Source organism: Candoia aspera, chromosome 1 (genome assembly GCF_035149785.1).
Source record: "Candoia aspera isolate rCanAsp1 chromosome 1, rCanAsp1.hap2, whole genome shotgun sequence".
Taxonomy (NCBI): domain Eukaryota; kingdom Metazoa; phylum Chordata; class Lepidosauria; order Squamata; family Boidae; genus Candoia; species Candoia aspera.
In genome coordinates, this window is record NC_086153.1 from 34602976 (window position 1) to 34619702 (window position 16727).

Below are 16727 nucleotides of genomic sequence, written 5' to 3' on the forward strand. Positions count from 1 at the left end.
TGTCACTTTCTTTTTGCATGTGCCAAGCTTACTATTGGAGATGGTACTGAGAAGAGTGGGGAAGAAAATAAATCAGTGATCTGATACAACATAAGGGGAGGAAGTGAAAAGGAAGTTGGCTCCATCTTTTGTTTCTCCGTTTTAACAGGCCCATTGTCATCAGATCCCAAATATCACCAATTCTTTTTTCTGGCTGTTGGTAGTTTTACAAGCCCATTTTGGAATTCTGAACATTTTGTTTTTAGGCATTTTATTTCTAGGAAACATTGAGTTTTGGCAGAAATCTACCTGGAAATTCTCTGTGACAAAATCAGTAATTGTGGAGAGATGTTCTACTTCTGATATAACATACAGTACAACCAAAGGAATTAAGAGTATATTCAGTGATGCATGCCATTTTTGTTCTAAGGTTATTTTAATCAATAAAGATCTGGGTTGCTTGGTACCAGGCATCTAAGGAATAGTTTCCTTCCAATTTATTATGGTTGGACTTTTGAGAGTTATCTTTTCGGGGTTTTACCAAGTGCATTTCAGTGCACTTTGAACTCCACTACTGTCGTTCTAATAATGTCACAGAAAGAGTTCTAACACTGGGGGAGGGAAGATATACTGTATATGGGAAAATCCATATACAGTATACAGTATCTTCCATCTGTTGAGAAGGAGGAGGAATAAGAGGGATCAAATAGAGGATGTTGCAGGTGGAGCTGTGTATCAATTAAATCAGTGTTTCTCAACCTTGGCAACTTTGATATGTGTGGACTTCAAGTCCCAGAATTCCCTAGACAGCATATCTACAGTCTGGAGGAAAGGAGAGAGATGGATGAAAACAGGATACCCATGGGAACAAGCAATACAAATCTCTTTCTCCTTGTGCTCTTGGGGTTGACTTGGTCTATCTCAAGTACTGCCTTAAAAAAACACAAGATCGCTCTGAGAAAGGTTAGCATTGTATTTTCTATTAGCAAAAGAGGAATGGGATTATTTCTTGAAAGGGATTGGAATAATAAAACATTTGGACGTGTGGTTTTTGCTTTTTAAATTTTGGAGATTCCTACGTAAACTCTGTTTTAGGACTCTTTAAGATCATCTTTGCTGTTATTGTTACATCATTTATTTTATTTATCATTTGTTGTGGCCAAAACCTGGCTCACCTAAGGCAGCCAAATCAGTTTGAAGTTAACAACATATTTTTATTAGCATGCAAACAATAAAGCAGTGTACACTGAGCTCCCAACAAAGCACTGGCAGCTTGCTGGTCAGCCCTTAGCAAAGGCAGAACCATAACTTACATACCCTTGGCCTACTACATTGCAACAGCAAGGCAAAAAGGTAGACACAGGGTAAGTTACAACATGACTTTGGAATGTTTTTGATAAACCTATCTTTGTGACCTTCTCATTATTTATCCCTTCCTACTAGGTCAGCATGTCAGCTATACTATCTTTGAGATATGGCCAGTGCATATAAACGATTTACTGGGCCACAGGTTCTTGTCTGATTCCTCTCCATGTTGCCACTCAGGGCCAGTTCAGATTGCTGTAAATGTTTTCTTACAAGGGCACTTTAAGCAGTTCACATGTATTGGGGGGATCTCATTTGGTATTGAATGCAGCTCACATGTGTATTGGGGTGCACCTTTTATCATCACACTTTCCATTTGGCTGCAGCAGTGATACTGCATGATACTAATTCCTTGCAAATTGCCCAGAGGATTTTTCTCAGTGGGTGGTAAACAGTGTTGGAAATATGATGCATGTGAGATGCACAGTAATCTCTCATTTGAACTGCATATATTCCAAAAATCTCTGCAATATATAATAACATCTTGATGGAAAAGTCAATGCAAAAATAATTCCTTAATGGCTGAAAGCTCATTCTCCAAAAGTACATTCAAAGACCATTCACGAAAGAAAACTGAAAACTAAACAAAACCAAATACCTCTCTGGCAGCATCTTTCAGAAAGGTTTCAACATCATTCAGCCACACTCTCTGGTGCTAGTTTTTGCCTCAATAAGCTTTTTTCTTTTCCTATTCAATAACCTGGTTTATTAATCATGGATTCTTGGAGCTGAATATATGCACAGTGCTGATGAGGACACGTTAGTTTCATGAATTTAAAGGCTTCGTTTCTTCAGTTATTACTTTACCAGTCAAATGGATTGTGAACAATTGAGCTTGGTACTACCAGGGTGCTTATTTAGGATGGGTGATATAATCTTACCTGACAGCAATTAAAATAATTCAGCTGCTTGTCATGACAGCAAATGGAGCTGCGAAGGGAAGTGCTATTTCAAGGGTGTGTGGTGTGCGTATTATACAGATAACTCTGGGTTTTATAATCTTCTCGAAGAGTATGCTTTGCCTTCTCAGTGAGCTTCATATCACACTGTAATCCTAACCTTACAAATATCCTTGGCTACGAGGCTGTCATTCTAGCAGTACTAATGCTTGTTTACTTAACAAACTAGAAACAGGTGCACTGAGGTCTCTCACTGTTCTTCGTGTTACTTAAGGAAGTTCATTGAATACTCTGTCCTCTTTGGCCTGCAGTATACTCTAGTTTTGCCCGGTGCTTCTGTGCCTCTCCAAGTAGGACTGCTGAGCTGTTTCAAGTAGACTTAAAAAAGATGGTGAGTCATTTGTTTTCAATCAAACTTGGTGGAATCCAAACTGGGCTCCTGGCTCTGCTTTAAGGAGCTTCTCCCTTTGGCTGTGGCAGCCAGACCCATAACTAAACTCCTTGAGCATTTGGCACAATTAATAAGTCATAAGGAAAGGACTACTAGGAAGTATGAGGGCTTTTTTTGGTCTCTCCCATGTAAGGCTAATTCATATTAATAGGAAATTCAGTCAATATGCAGTTAAAAATCCCTTCATTTCTAAGGCAAGTGTGAAATTAGGCACTTGCTAATATAATATTTGAATTTCACCTGTGGAAAATTATATATATTTTTCTACAAATGTTGTTTATTTGTTTAGTCGCTTCCGACTCTTCGTGACTTCATGGACCAGCCCACTCCAGAGCTTCCTGTCGGTTGTCAATACCCCCAGCTCCCCCAGGGATGAGTCCATCACCTCTAGAATGTTATCCATCCATCTTGCTCTTGGTCGGCCCCTCTTCCTTTTCCCCTCCACTTTCCCTAGCATCAGCATCTTCTCCAGCGTGTCCTGTCTTCTCATTATGGCCAAAGTATTTCAGTTTTGCCTTTAATATCATTCCCTCCAGTGAGCAGTCTGGCTTTATTTCCTGGAGGTTGGACTGGTTTCATCTTCTTGCAGTCCAAGGCACTCCCAGAATTTTCCTCCAACACCACAGTTCCAAAGCATCGATCTTCCTTCTCTCAGCCTTCCTTATGGTCCAGCTCTCGCAGCCATATGTTACTACAGGGAACACCATTGCTTTAACTATGTGGACCTTTGTTGTCAGTGTGATGTCTCTGCTCTTAACTATTTTACTGTGATTTGTCATTGCTCTTCTCCCAAGGATTAAGCGTCTTCTGATTTCCTGACTGCAGTCAGCATCTGCAGTCATCTTCACACCTAGAAATACAAAGTCTTTCACTGCTTCTACATTTTCTCCCTTTATTTGCCAGTTATCAATCAAGCTGGTTGCCATAATCTTGGTTTTTTTCAGGTTTAGTTGCAAGCCAGCTTTTGCATTTTCTTCTTTCACCTTCGTTATGAGGCTCCTCAGTTCCTCTTCACTTTCAGCCATCAAAGTGGTATCATCTGCATATCTGAGATTGTCAATGTTTCTTCCAGCGATTTTAACTCCAGCCTTGGATTCCTCAAGCCCAGCATGTCGCATGATGTGTTCTGCGTACAAGTTGAATAGGTAGGGTGAGAGTATACAGCCCTGCCGTACTCCTTTCCCAATCTTAAACCAGTCCGTTGTTCCATGGTCTGTTCTTACTGTTGCTACTTGGTCGTTATACAGATTCTTCAGGAGGCAGACAAGATGACTTGGTATCCCCATACCACTAAGAACTTGCCACAATTTGTTATGGTCCACACAGTCAAAGGCTTTAGAATAGTCAATAAAACAGAAATAGATCTTTTTCTGAAACTCCCTGGCTTTTTCCATTATCCAGTGGATATTGGCAATTTGGTCCCTAGTTCCTCTGCCTTTTCTAAACCCAGCTTGTACATCTGGCAATTCTCGCTCCATGAACTGCTGAAGTCTATCTTGCAGGATCTTGAGCATTACCTTACTGGCATGTGAAATGAGTGCCACTGTTCGATAGTTTGAACAGTCTTTAGTGTTTCCCTTTTTTGGTATGGGGATATAAGTTGATTTTTTCCAATCTGATGGCCATTCTTGTGTTTTCCAAATTTGCTGGCATATAGCATGCATTACCTTGACAGCATCATCTTGCAAGATTTTGAACAGTTCAGCTGGGGTGCTTTCGTCTCCTGCTGCCTTGTTATTAGCAATGCTTCATAAGGCCCATTCAACCTCACTCTTCAGAATGTCTGGCTCTAGCTCACTGACCACACTGTCAAAGCTATCCCCGATATTGTTATCCTTCCTATACAGGTCTTCTGTATATCCTTGCCAGCTTTTCTTGATCTCTTCTTCTTCTGTTAGGTCCTTGCCATCTTTGTTTTTGATCATACCCATTTTGGCCTGGAATTTACCTCCAATGTTTCTAATTTTCTGGAAGAGTCTCTTGTCCTTCCTATTCTATTGTCTTCTTCCACTTCCGCACATTGCTTGTTTAAAAATAATTCCTTATCTCTTCTGGCTAACCTCTGGAATTTTGCATTTAATTGGGCATATCTCCCCCTATCACTGTTGCCTTTTGCTTCCCTTCTTTCTTGGGCTACTTCTAGTGTCTCAGCAGACAGCCATTTTGCCTTCTTGGTTTTCTCTTTCTTTGGGATGTATTTTGTTGCCACCTCCTGAACAATGTTGCAAACTTCTGTCCATAGTTCTTCTGGGACCCTATCTACTAAGTCCAGTCCCTTAAATCTATTCTTCACCTCCACTGCATATTCCTTAGGAATATTAGTGAGCTCATATCTAGCTGATCTGTGGGTCTTCCCTAATCTCTTTAGTCTGATCCTAAATTGTGCAAGAAGAAGTTTGTGATCGGAACTACAGTCAGCTCCAGGTCTTGTTTTTACCGACTGTATAGATGTCTGCCACCTTTGGCTGCAAAGGATGTAGTCAATCTGATTTCGGTGTTGTCGATCTGCTGAAATCCATGTATAAAGCCGTCTCTTAGGTTGTTGGAAGAGAGTGTTTGTTATGCAGAGTGAGTTGTCTTGGCAAAATTCTATCAGCCTATGTCCTGCTTCGTTTTGTTCTCCTAGGCCATGCTTACCTGTAATTCCAGGTGTCATTTGACTGCCCACCTTAGCATTCCAGTCTCCCGTGAGGAAAATAACATCTCTTTTAGGCATGTTGTCCAGCAGGTGCTGCAGATCCTCATAGAACTGCTCTAGTTCAGCTTCTTCAGCATCTGTGGTTGGGGCGTATATTTGGATCACTGTGATGTTAGATGGCTTGCCCTGAATTCGAATTGAGATCATTCTGTCGTTTTTTGGATTGTATCCAATCACTGCTTTAGCCACATTACTATTAATTATGAAGGCTACTCCATTTCTTCTGTGGCCCTCTTGTCCACAGTAGTACATCCGGTGGTCATTTGATGTGAAGTGGCCCATTCCAGTCCATTTCAGTTCACTGATGCCCAAAATGTCTACCTTTAATCTTGACATCTCACCAATAACCACATCCAATTTGCCCTGGCTCATAGATCTTACATTCCAGGTTCCAATGGTGTGTTGATGCTTAGAACATCGGATTCGCCATTCACCACCAGCACCGTTGGCCGCTAGCCATCCTTTTGTCTTTGAGCTAGCTGCGACATCACATCTGGGGCTAGTTGAACTCATCCTCTGTTCCTCCCCAGTAGCATTTTGGCCATCTTCCGACCTGGGGGTCTCATCTTCCGATGGTATACCGACATACCTCTAGTTGTACTGATCCATTTAGTTTTCACGGCAAGAATACTGGGGTGGGTTGCCATTACCTTCCCCAGGGATCGCATTTAGTCTGACCTCTCTGTGATGACCTTCCCATCTTGGGTGGCCCTTCACGGTGTAGCTCATGGCATCATTGAGGTGCTCAAGCTCCAGCACCACGACAAGGTAACGATCCTTTGCTGAAATTTTCTACAAATACATGGACTAATTAATGGTGTGAATGATGTGTGTTTCAGCTATTGAAGCTTCCCACTTTGAGAAAGTTAACTGACAATCCAGGAGGAGGTTCTAGATGTTTGTAGAGTTGTAGATTTATTTATAGGTGTTTAGTTTTTCATTTCCATCTGCTACTTTGGCAAGAGAAACTATGTGTTGCATCCCTGTTACCTGTAATAGAATTATAAATGGAGCAGCATTTTCTCCTTTGACTGCTGTGAGGCGTGTTACAGGTTTCTTAGGTTTTGGTGAAAAATAAGATCACTTTCTTATGCATATATTGTGCCTACTAACGAGGGCACTATTTTATTAAATTTATTGGAACCATGCTGGAGGCAATTGCACTGGATGAGATAGTGGGCTAAAAGCACATGAGTTGTCCCCTGTATGTATGTGCTTTACAAATAGGTGATTCAATGTTTTATTATTTGCATTTCAAAATATTTAATGGGTTGTAAAAGATCTTAGCATGGAGACTTCTGGGTCAATTGCCGAAATGTGAATACTAGGGATTCAGTATGATCACCCACTTTCTCCCATGCCCTTTCTTTTTGTTTTTGAATAGTGTCATAATTTTTGAGCAGAAATGAAATATACATGAAAAATTCACATGTAACTATGCATCTCTTGTATGAACTAATGGAAGTGGTAGCTAGATTCAGCTTTTGTTGGCAATATAATTATGTGTTAAGTTAACATATTTTCTATTTGTTGCTATCAATAAGCAACACTCCACAGATCTCCTACTGAAAGCCCCTGTAGTAAAACATATTGAAGTGCTAGATAGCCTCTGCCTTTTAGGATCGACTATCACATAGTAAAGGAACCAACAGTCAAGAAATAAGGAGACTATAGACTAGCATTTAGTAGAGTAGCAACGAAGGCCTTGAAAGAGATATTCAGTAATATGACAATGCTGACGAAGTTCAGAATTGTGTAGCCAGTGATTTTCCTGTGATACTCTATGAAAGTGAAACTTGGACTTTGAAAAAGCAGGATAGGAAGTGTATTGACACTTTTGATCTCTGATGTTTGGAAAAGATTCCTGAGTATATCATGGATAGCCAAGAAGTCAAACAAATGCCTCCTCTTGCCCCCATTATGTGGACACCAGTGCCTATACATAAAAACAATATTCAAACCATCTTGCATCTCTTTCTTCTTCCTCTCCTAGGTAACAGATTACTTGGCCACCTCTTTTAAGCGTCAGGGCCTGTTTTATTTGTCCTTTACTTTTGCAAAAGCCAGATTTTCCAGCATGTCATTTTTAATGGACTGTGTGAGATCTAACTCTCAGCTTCTTATCCCTTAAAGCTGAAAATGGTTTGTGAATAGGTTCCTAGGACTATCTTTGCTTGTATCAAATGGCCTACAGTAATAATCAGTAATTGAAGCCTTGTTATTTATTCATTTTTGAGGGCTATTAAGACAGTAAATGGGAGAGAAGAAACATTTTGCATGTTATTTCTGGAGTTCTGGAATAAGATTATCCTGTAGGATCTGCGCAAACTTTTGAAAACACCTGAAATCTTTGTGATTCATGGAGTATCTTGTCTGATTTACCTTAGTTTGTGCTGCAGTTATATTGTTGTTATTGCAAAGTGGAGAAATTCACCTGCATTTTTTTCTGTCGATTTTCATTCTCTTTGTTGAGAGAGAACATTACTTCAAGGGATAAAATAATCTAGAGAAATTCTCATGACTATGGCATTCTTGAACAAATTTGTTGGCGAGGTGGCCAAAGGAGGAATGTCAATGGAATCCTGTCTTCTGCTGTGCAGTTGGTTCACCGGTGGCTACCATCCTCTATGGATTCCCACACTTGCATTAACTCTCATGGGAAGCCACAGTGGGGAAACTTTTCCAACTGGAATTTTTCAATAATGAAGCCACTGAGAAATGGTTGGAAAATTTATCTTTCCTTTGTAGAAATTAAAAAAAAAAAAAACAACTGTCCAGTTTCTCCACACGTGACTCTGGTGGAGGATGTGGAAAATCTGTTTGTGCCCAGCTCTAGTTACAATAAGATATTGGCTTGATATTTGTTTAATTGCTGGCATTTGTAGATGTTACCATTTTTTATTGTTTAACATTGTATGAGATATTATTCTGTAAACTGTTTTGAGAGGCATTTTCCATTTGAAAATGGCATGGAAATCTTTTAAATAATAAATTATGAATGCCTGTGAGGAATCTCCTTTTATCAAGAAAACCTAATTTTCTTCCCTTTTTTTAGATTAGGATTTCATGGTAAGGGGCAGTGGTTGGTTTCATGAACCCTATAACTGTATGACTGAATTCTGATTCAGTGGATGTAATGTTACACTGTAAGAAAGAAATACAGATTAAAAGTTTAGGACTCCCCCTATCCCCAATTCTTTATTACTCTGCAGATTTGAAATTGATAGCAAGCCTGGTGTTTTATTAGAACAATATCTTAAGTTCCTTGTAGGATTTAATCATTAATGGAAGGGGGCTGGATGACAATAAAGAGCCAGTTGTGTCCCAAGTAATGAATTTTACATTATTATGTTTCCTTTCTTGAAATATAAACACTAAGGGGCCTGTTCTGAAATGGAATATAACCCGTTTTTTTCATAATTAACACAGGAAGCTCAAAGAATAGCAGCATTGTAGATGAGACAAAAGCAGGTCTAGTGTTCCCCAATACAGATTCATTAGCTGGTTATTTGACTCTCCACTGGTGTTCCAGTCCTGGAAGGATGGGCATGGAAGCAAAAGAGCCCTGCTGAAATTAGAGTTCCCAGGAGAAAGGAAGGGAGGTTGCTAGACTCATTCTTATTGTGTTGTTTATGTAAAGTTGAAAAATAGAGTGGTCTTTGATCCATGTTAAGATGAAGAATGTGGTTTATATCATGTCAAACTGCACCTAGATCAGTACTGGTTTTTGTGGCTGGCAATATCTGCACCAGTGGTGATGGAGGGTAGGAGGTAGCTAGGAAGAGAGTCTTCTTTCATCTCTCTAACTGGAGATGCCGAGGAGGACCTGAGCCCTTCTCCAAACAAAATGTGGGCATTGCAACTCCACTAGCTTAACCCCATAGAAGCTATCCTTTTGCAACCAAATATAATTGGAAAGAAGAGGCTAGATTCATAGTAGAAAGAGCATGAGTTGGGAAGACTTGGATTCAGATATCACCTCAGTTCAGATTTGTGTTTGCAAGCCCTGATTAGACAATACTGTTAATCAAGTCAAGACCAAGGATTAGAATGTTGTGGGACCAACCAAACACAGATGGGGTGCAGTTTAGAGGGAGTTATTGTTAGCTTTCAGTGGCCATATTATCTGAACATGGACAACATGATAGACAACTGAACTCTTTCTTCTGGTATCTGGAATAGAGAAAAAAGTCTTAAAGCAGAATTCTTCCCATCATAACCAATTGGGGTAGATGAGGATATTAAAAGTGGCTGCTCCCCCTTTGAGTGGAATGGGGGGAAATGTTTACCCTGGAGAAGATTGACTAGATCAGTTATGCCATGTGAACATGGCCACAGAGTAGCCTCTGGATGCTCTTAAAACATCTTTTATGCCAGCAATGACTTTCATATGCTTTCAGCTGTGTTTATATAGTTGGTTGAACCAAACTAGCTAATCACATTTTAGCCTAGCAAGTTGTATGAACCCAATTCATGTGATTAGTTTATGGCATACTGTGCTGTGCAAGCCCAGAGCATTGAATAAATTGGAATACCATGTTTCAGATAACACTGAATAAGCATATCGTGTGAACCTGACCTTGGTGTCTAAACGCTGTTCCTGCTATTTTTCTGGACAAGAAGAAACCTGCAGGCTTGTTTTCAGCTTCCTTTCAGATCTTTGTATGACATTCTTGTTAATAAAGCACTTAACTTACCAGTATTTTCATGGAGCCTCTGTCAGTAATCAGGGTTTAAGAGATAGCACAGTTCAGTTAAGAGCGTATGCCCACTATACAGAATTGTCGAATTCCATAGGATTGAGATAGGAATCCTGTGTTAAAGGACTATTTCCTTCTACTGGATCAATGGATAGACTATAGAGCATTTTATCTGTGACCTAGCAGTCCATCTTGGAATCCTGATGGTCCTAAAAATCATGTCGTCTCAGAGAGCTAATCACATACTTTGTCTTGTACAGATTATGGGAGACATGGGTACTATATGATCTTTACACTGGGGTACATTCAGTGCATCTACAGGGAGTACTTGGTACCAATATGTACAATGTTTTCCAAGTTATTCTAAATGCATGCGGGCTCTCCTAATTTGTGCATTGACTATATAGTTCAAAGTATAAACAGGTCTGTTTCAGATACTTATTTACATCCTATCCTTCTTGACAAATTAACCATTTTGGCTGGAGTAATGGGCATTGGAATCTAACAACACTCGGAGAGTGTCAGATTGGAGAAAGCTGGGTTAGAGCATTTGTTCAAATCCTATTCCAGGCGTAAGCTCACAGTTTGAATTTAGTACAGTCATTATCTATCTCTCTAACCTATTTTACAGGGTTTCTGTGAGCAAGAAACATAGAAGAGAGAGAGATAATATAAATAAAAATTATTTGAACAAGACTGTATAAAATTACTCAGTATATACAGTACATCCAGAAGTTTATCATGTAAACTGTCTTGTCCTTTGAGTTTAAAAGGGGCTGACAGATCTGTTTACTTGCAAAGGATGACATTGGCAATTTGCCATTCCGAAGAGGGTCAAGAAATGTGTATATAGTCAAACTGGATTATTCATGTCATATTTGAAATAATTCACCTCAGAATTTAAAACAGTGAATTAAGAATTTAAAAGAGGCATGGGTAGATGCCCAGTTTAAATCCTACATTGGTATAGCCATTCATTCATCTGATAAAGTGACCTGTAGCTCACAAATGCTTATGTCTTTTAATAAAATTTGTTAGAAAAGATACTACCAGATTCCTTCTGTTTTTAGGCTCTTAAGTGGATTAAGAGAAGCAGCTTGGCTGCCAAACGAGTTACCTGAATTGATTTTGCAGTGATGTCCATAATGGAGGCAAGAAACTTATAGTTCACTTGTTATGACACTTCAGAAAAAGAGCTCTTGGCATTCAACAGACAGGAGTGAGACTTAACTTACATGACAGCCCATATTTATAACTCCAGGTTTTTTTTTTTCAACCTGGTGTCCTCAAGTGAGTTACCGAATCAAAAGGATTAATGCTGGAATATGTAATAAATGATTTCTTATTCCACATCTAGTCTCAAAGGTAGGGCCAATATAAGGAATTTGGGAGCCCATGCAATACCAGGTCTGGATCCCTCACATACTCTAGATTAATATTTCAGAATGATTCCTGCAAAATGAGATGTTTAAAATTATGTATTCACAATGAACACCCACAGAACCTGAAGTAAAAATTAAGGTTACATCTAGAATTTTCATATTAGATACAAAAATAATCACACCATCAAATCCTTCTTAGGATAATGACTCTATTGGCTTGATTTACCCATTGGCTGTCATGATGCTGCATTAGACAAGCCAGCAGAAAAAGCCCATCAGACTAAATCTACCCTGTGACTAACATGGAGGTCTGCCTTCCTATGGGCAGACCTGCCCACACAAAACCCTTTCAGTCCAAGAGGCCCTATTTTTCTGGAGCTCAATGCAGCTGCATATGCTGTGGCCCACTTAGGCTGGCCTTGCTAATAAGGTGAACATAGTAACATGGAATCTTGTTTGAGGTTGCAGCCAAATACAGGTAGTCCTTGCTTAGCAACCACAGTTGGGACTGGCAATTCCATTGCTATGCTCCTGGGTCACTAAGTGGAAAATCACATGATTGCAACGGACTTATGACATTACTTCCCAATTGGTCATCAAGTGAGTCACTGTGGTTGTTAAGCAAAATATGTGACTGTGACTTGAGATTTTACTACCAGCTTCTCCATTAACTCTGCTTGTCACAAGCTGGTTGGGAAGCACGCAAATGGTGCTGTGACGGTCATAAATGTGCACCGATTGTGAAGCGCCCAAATGACAATCATGTGACTTCTGGATGCTGCAACAGTTGTAAATGCAAGGATTGGTAACAAAGCTGTTTTTTTTTAACACCATCATAACTTCAATCACTAAACGAGGTAGTCAGTAAGTGAGGACTACTGTGGCAAAGCTTTCCTCCAGGATACTATAAGCTACTTTGGCATGCTATTTTCTCAGAAGGGCTGTTTGGCTTTAATCCAGCTGTTGTGTAGAAGATGAGTTTGATATTAGAAAGATGATGATAACAAACCACAAAAATTGCAGTAGCCCAGTATTAGGTTATTTTAGAATGCTTCACTGAAATTTCTGAAAAGTTTTCTTTCCATGTGAAAGAAGTTTCTTCTTTCTACTTGATTGTCATGATAATTAATCACAGACACTTGGTGGTGTGTTTTGAGTTTACTTGCCTGTTGGCGGGGTGTTACTTAACTGGTGTGGCCTGTTAATACAAACAAGTTGTTTAATGTCTTTTTTAAAAATTACATCTCACATTTTGTAATTCTGAGCTAAATTTAATAAAGCATGTCATTTTTATAGTGCTATTGTAAACATACAATATTTACAATACTATGTGATTCTATTACTAGTGTCCCCGAATAATTATAAAGGTAATTATAATATTAGCAAGTGATGACAATATCCTCTACCTATCAGAATAGAATAAACTGATCTGGAAAGGCTGAAATTTCACTTGCTGTTATACAGTTTCCTTTGAAGTTCCCAGTAAACTGTATGCTTTGCATGTATGGATGGAATTATGAAAAGTTGTGATAAGAGTCCTCTGGTTGATTCTGGAACAAGCATTTGGCAAATTACAGTTATATGGTGAGCCAAAATGGTAAAGGATTCTGGCTTATTCATGAATAAGATTTCTCCTTCTTGGTTCCTCCTGGATAGCACCATCTGTGCTTTTATTTAGAATTATGTACAAATCAACAAGTCTGAATTTGTACCTCTTATAACAAGAAAGGACAAAAAAGTCCAGAATAAACCTTTTTTTAAAATCTGATTTGTTAAGTGAGAAACAAGCCAGAGCTTTTGGTCTGTCATAAAGATGAACAAGTCTTAGATGTAGCTATCTGTGTGTTCATTCAGTCAAATACGTAATACATATGTAAGCTGCCATTGTCTGCACATAAGGTGCAATTTAGAAAAATGTGCCTAAATCAACTGCACAGTGACCAGAAGTGGTTAAGGATGTTTTCAGTATTTGTGAAAACTGTGCAATTAAGTATTATTCTAAACATTTAATGGCCCTTGCTTTGAACATTAGCATTGGTTCTCTTTTATTATTTTCAAATGGAAGAATCCTAAGAACCTTACAAGGCTGGGTAACAATGTACTGTATGCACTTACAGTTGTGTAGTTCCCATTTAAAAAACAAGTAAGACAACTCATTGTGGGGAACATGGTCTGAGCAGCTTGTTATACTGAATGTGTGGTGTGCAGCTGTGTGTTATTTTTCTTTAATTACCAGTATGGGCTAATTAAATCTCATAGCTGTGCTGGTGTATTTGGGTGATTTCATCCCAGTCGCAGCAAGGGATGAACCTCTCTTTCCTCATTGCCTGTGGTCCCATTAACAGTTGACTTGTGCAACACTAATGAAGATAGAATTGTATGCTGTGCATTCTGCATAATGCGCAGTGTGTCCCTTAGGCAGGATCCTGCTATGTTCCTGCTTCCCATTTTTTTTTGGGGGGGGGGCAGTGTTCTACAGTAGATCACAAAGGAAAATGAGCTGGTTCCCATCCTTCCAAATTCTTGGCTAAATGTTCATCTTCTTTTTTTACCTCTCATCTCCTTCCCTGAGGGGAGACAGTAAAGGAGGTAGCTCAGCTGTTTGTTGTCTCAATTACTTCAGATATCTCTGTAGTTAATTATAAACATTTATATTATTGTGGGGGAACCTCGCTGGGTTTGCACTTCTTGTATACTTAGTTCAAACTATATTCTGATTTATTTACTTGCTCAGGGAAAAAAAAGGACTCTTACAGTTGTTAAGAGCCTAAATTATTTCAGGATCAATTGGGTAGAGGTGGGGAATAGGGTTTCTGTGCTTGAATATTACAATATTACCCCTAGCTGGCATGCAATTGAAACCTGCTTTGATAGTTAAACGTATAGGTAAACTTACAGTATATAAATATTTGATGGGATATATTGGACAGAATTAGAAAATACTTGACAGCAAAAATGTGCTTTTGTTTCTTCCAACTGCATAATTTTTTTAAAAAAAAATTACATGTGCATGGTAGTGACTTTAATGTGAGTTATTGATACATGTATTCCTTTTACATATGAATATAAAACAATGCCACCCCAAATTTCACTGGAAGCAAATTTAAGTATTTTATTCCCACTGGCTTCAGTGGAGGGCAAAAGTTATTGTCAAATAAAATCTATTTGTTTGTTTTTTTCTTGATCAAAAATTCACATAAAAGTGTCTGAAAAGAGGCATCCTCCTGAAAATTGTGTACAAGTAGCAATATAGTTTTCTCTGAAAATAATTTACATGGATGGGTGCATTTTAAAAAAAATTCATCAAAGAAATTTACATATCAGACAATAAAAAGAAGGTGATTGTATTAAAATTGGTTCTTGGGTAATTTGTATCATTAGGAAATAATGCCCAGAAAACCTCTGTATGGTATACAGTAAGACATTGTGAACATAAGTCTCTATGAAATTTTCTATGATTTTAAAAAATTCAGTAGGAAATACAAAGGCAGACTGGGTACTGCACTACTGTTATAGACAATAAAGCATTTTTTTTTTAAAGCTATTTGGCATCCATACTAATTGAAGCTACTTTTTCAATCTCAAAACCTTTGGGTAGATTCACATCTTTATTTTCCAGGGATGAGACTTCATTTAATATACAGTATGTACATATGGGAACCAGTTCTGAAACTCTGGTAATATTGCAAGCTTATAAGTAGAATTATTTCCCACCCCATCATTCACCTGAATACTGAACTCAGGAATTTGAACATGCAAAATAATCAGACAAAATCAAATGATCTCAGAGCTTCCAGACTTAAGCAATGTCAGTGCAGTTGAACAGACAGCAATAAAGGAAGAGATTGTAAAAACGTTAGTTATCAATTTGACTGTGGGGGATGATCAATTATGAGTAACTGTGCATTCAGCCAACACACCAAGGATTACAAGTGTGATAAAATCTGGAGTGCGTACACAAGTCCTAACTCCAGCATTGTGTGCCAGATTTTGGAAGTGGATTATATTCACATGCTCTTGAAAATCCTTAATGCATTTTCTTGCTTTTGGGGACTCTGATAAGGCAGAGTTCATATTGTATGAAGGCTGGTGAATATGTTCAACCAAATGCTCTTACAGGCCCCTTGTATATCTGAATGAACTTTTGTAAGTCTGGAGGTGTTGGGGGCAAGACATGTACACATGCTCTGGTTGCATCACACACTCTTTGCCTAGATAGGCCTACAGTAACATCAAAGTCCTTAATCCCTTTAAGAGTGAAACTTTGCCCAGGAGGATGCCCTCTCAGTTCTACAGGGCATACTCCCAGGTCAATGAGTATAGGATTGTAGCCTGTATGTAAAAACAGGCAAAAATTGAAGCGGGTTACTGGGAGGGTAAGAATTGCAAGACTGTAATTCTTGAAGGGCTTGTAAAGACATTAACATTAAAAACCGAATGGTTCAACATGTGTAGCACTTCATTTCCTTTTAGAGTTGGACCACTAATTACTTTGTTTTCTTTCTTCCAGCGGGAACAACATACATATTTAGCAAAGGTGGTGGACAGATTACATATACCTGGCCTCCCAATGATCGGCCCAGCACACGAGCAGATAGACTGGCCATAGGGTTTAGCACCGTTCAGAAAGAAGCCATCTTGGTGCGTGTGGATAGCTCGACTGGGCTCGGTGATTATTTAGAGCTGCACATCGTAAGTACCGTCAGCAAAATGTAATGCTACTATTTGTCTGAGAGCTTCGATTTCAGCTTTTGCTATGGCTATTATAGTATTGTCCTTTTCTGAAATTGATCTTCTACCATTGAATAACACTTTTCAAAAGCAGTTCAATGATTTATAAATTTCAATCTGAGCTTTGGAAGAGATGTTGGCACTGAGAGACTAGCCCTATTGGTTAATAGCAAAATGCAAGATTTTAAAGCATTTTGGATAGACTGACTTCAGTTTAATTTTAAAAGGCTGCAGATTGGGTTCTGAATTACTTTCATAAAATGAGCTTCTTTTAGGGCTATTGCAGTTATCTGTGAGATATCAAACTATATATTAAATTGTGAGCATGGTGCACAATTATGATTCTGACATCCTGAGAACAATGTGATCACTTTTTATCACTGTGTACTAAATGTACACTAAAAATCTCACAGCTGTGGCATATGACACCAAATCTAACCTGGAAACAGTATGGGGTAACTTAAACATAATAGACTTCTAAGATATTGTTGTGGCTTCTATGCAAATGTAATGCATCCTGTG

General features: G+C 38.7%; 1 protein-coding gene across 10 annotated transcripts in view; it reads left to right on the forward strand.

The window, feature by feature from the left end:
* NRXN1 (neurexin 1) overlaps positions 1-16727 on the forward strand; it is a 1050871-nt gene that overhangs the window by 755181 nt on the left and 278963 nt on the right. For all 10 annotated transcript variants that reach the window (XM_063301563.1, XM_063301572.1, XM_063301615.1 and 7 more), the window contains one exon: positions 15985-16166. In XM_063301563.1, the coding sequence (XP_063157633.1) occupies positions 15985-16166 (182 nt within the window). The remainder of the gene's footprint in view (positions 1-15984; positions 16167-16727) is intronic.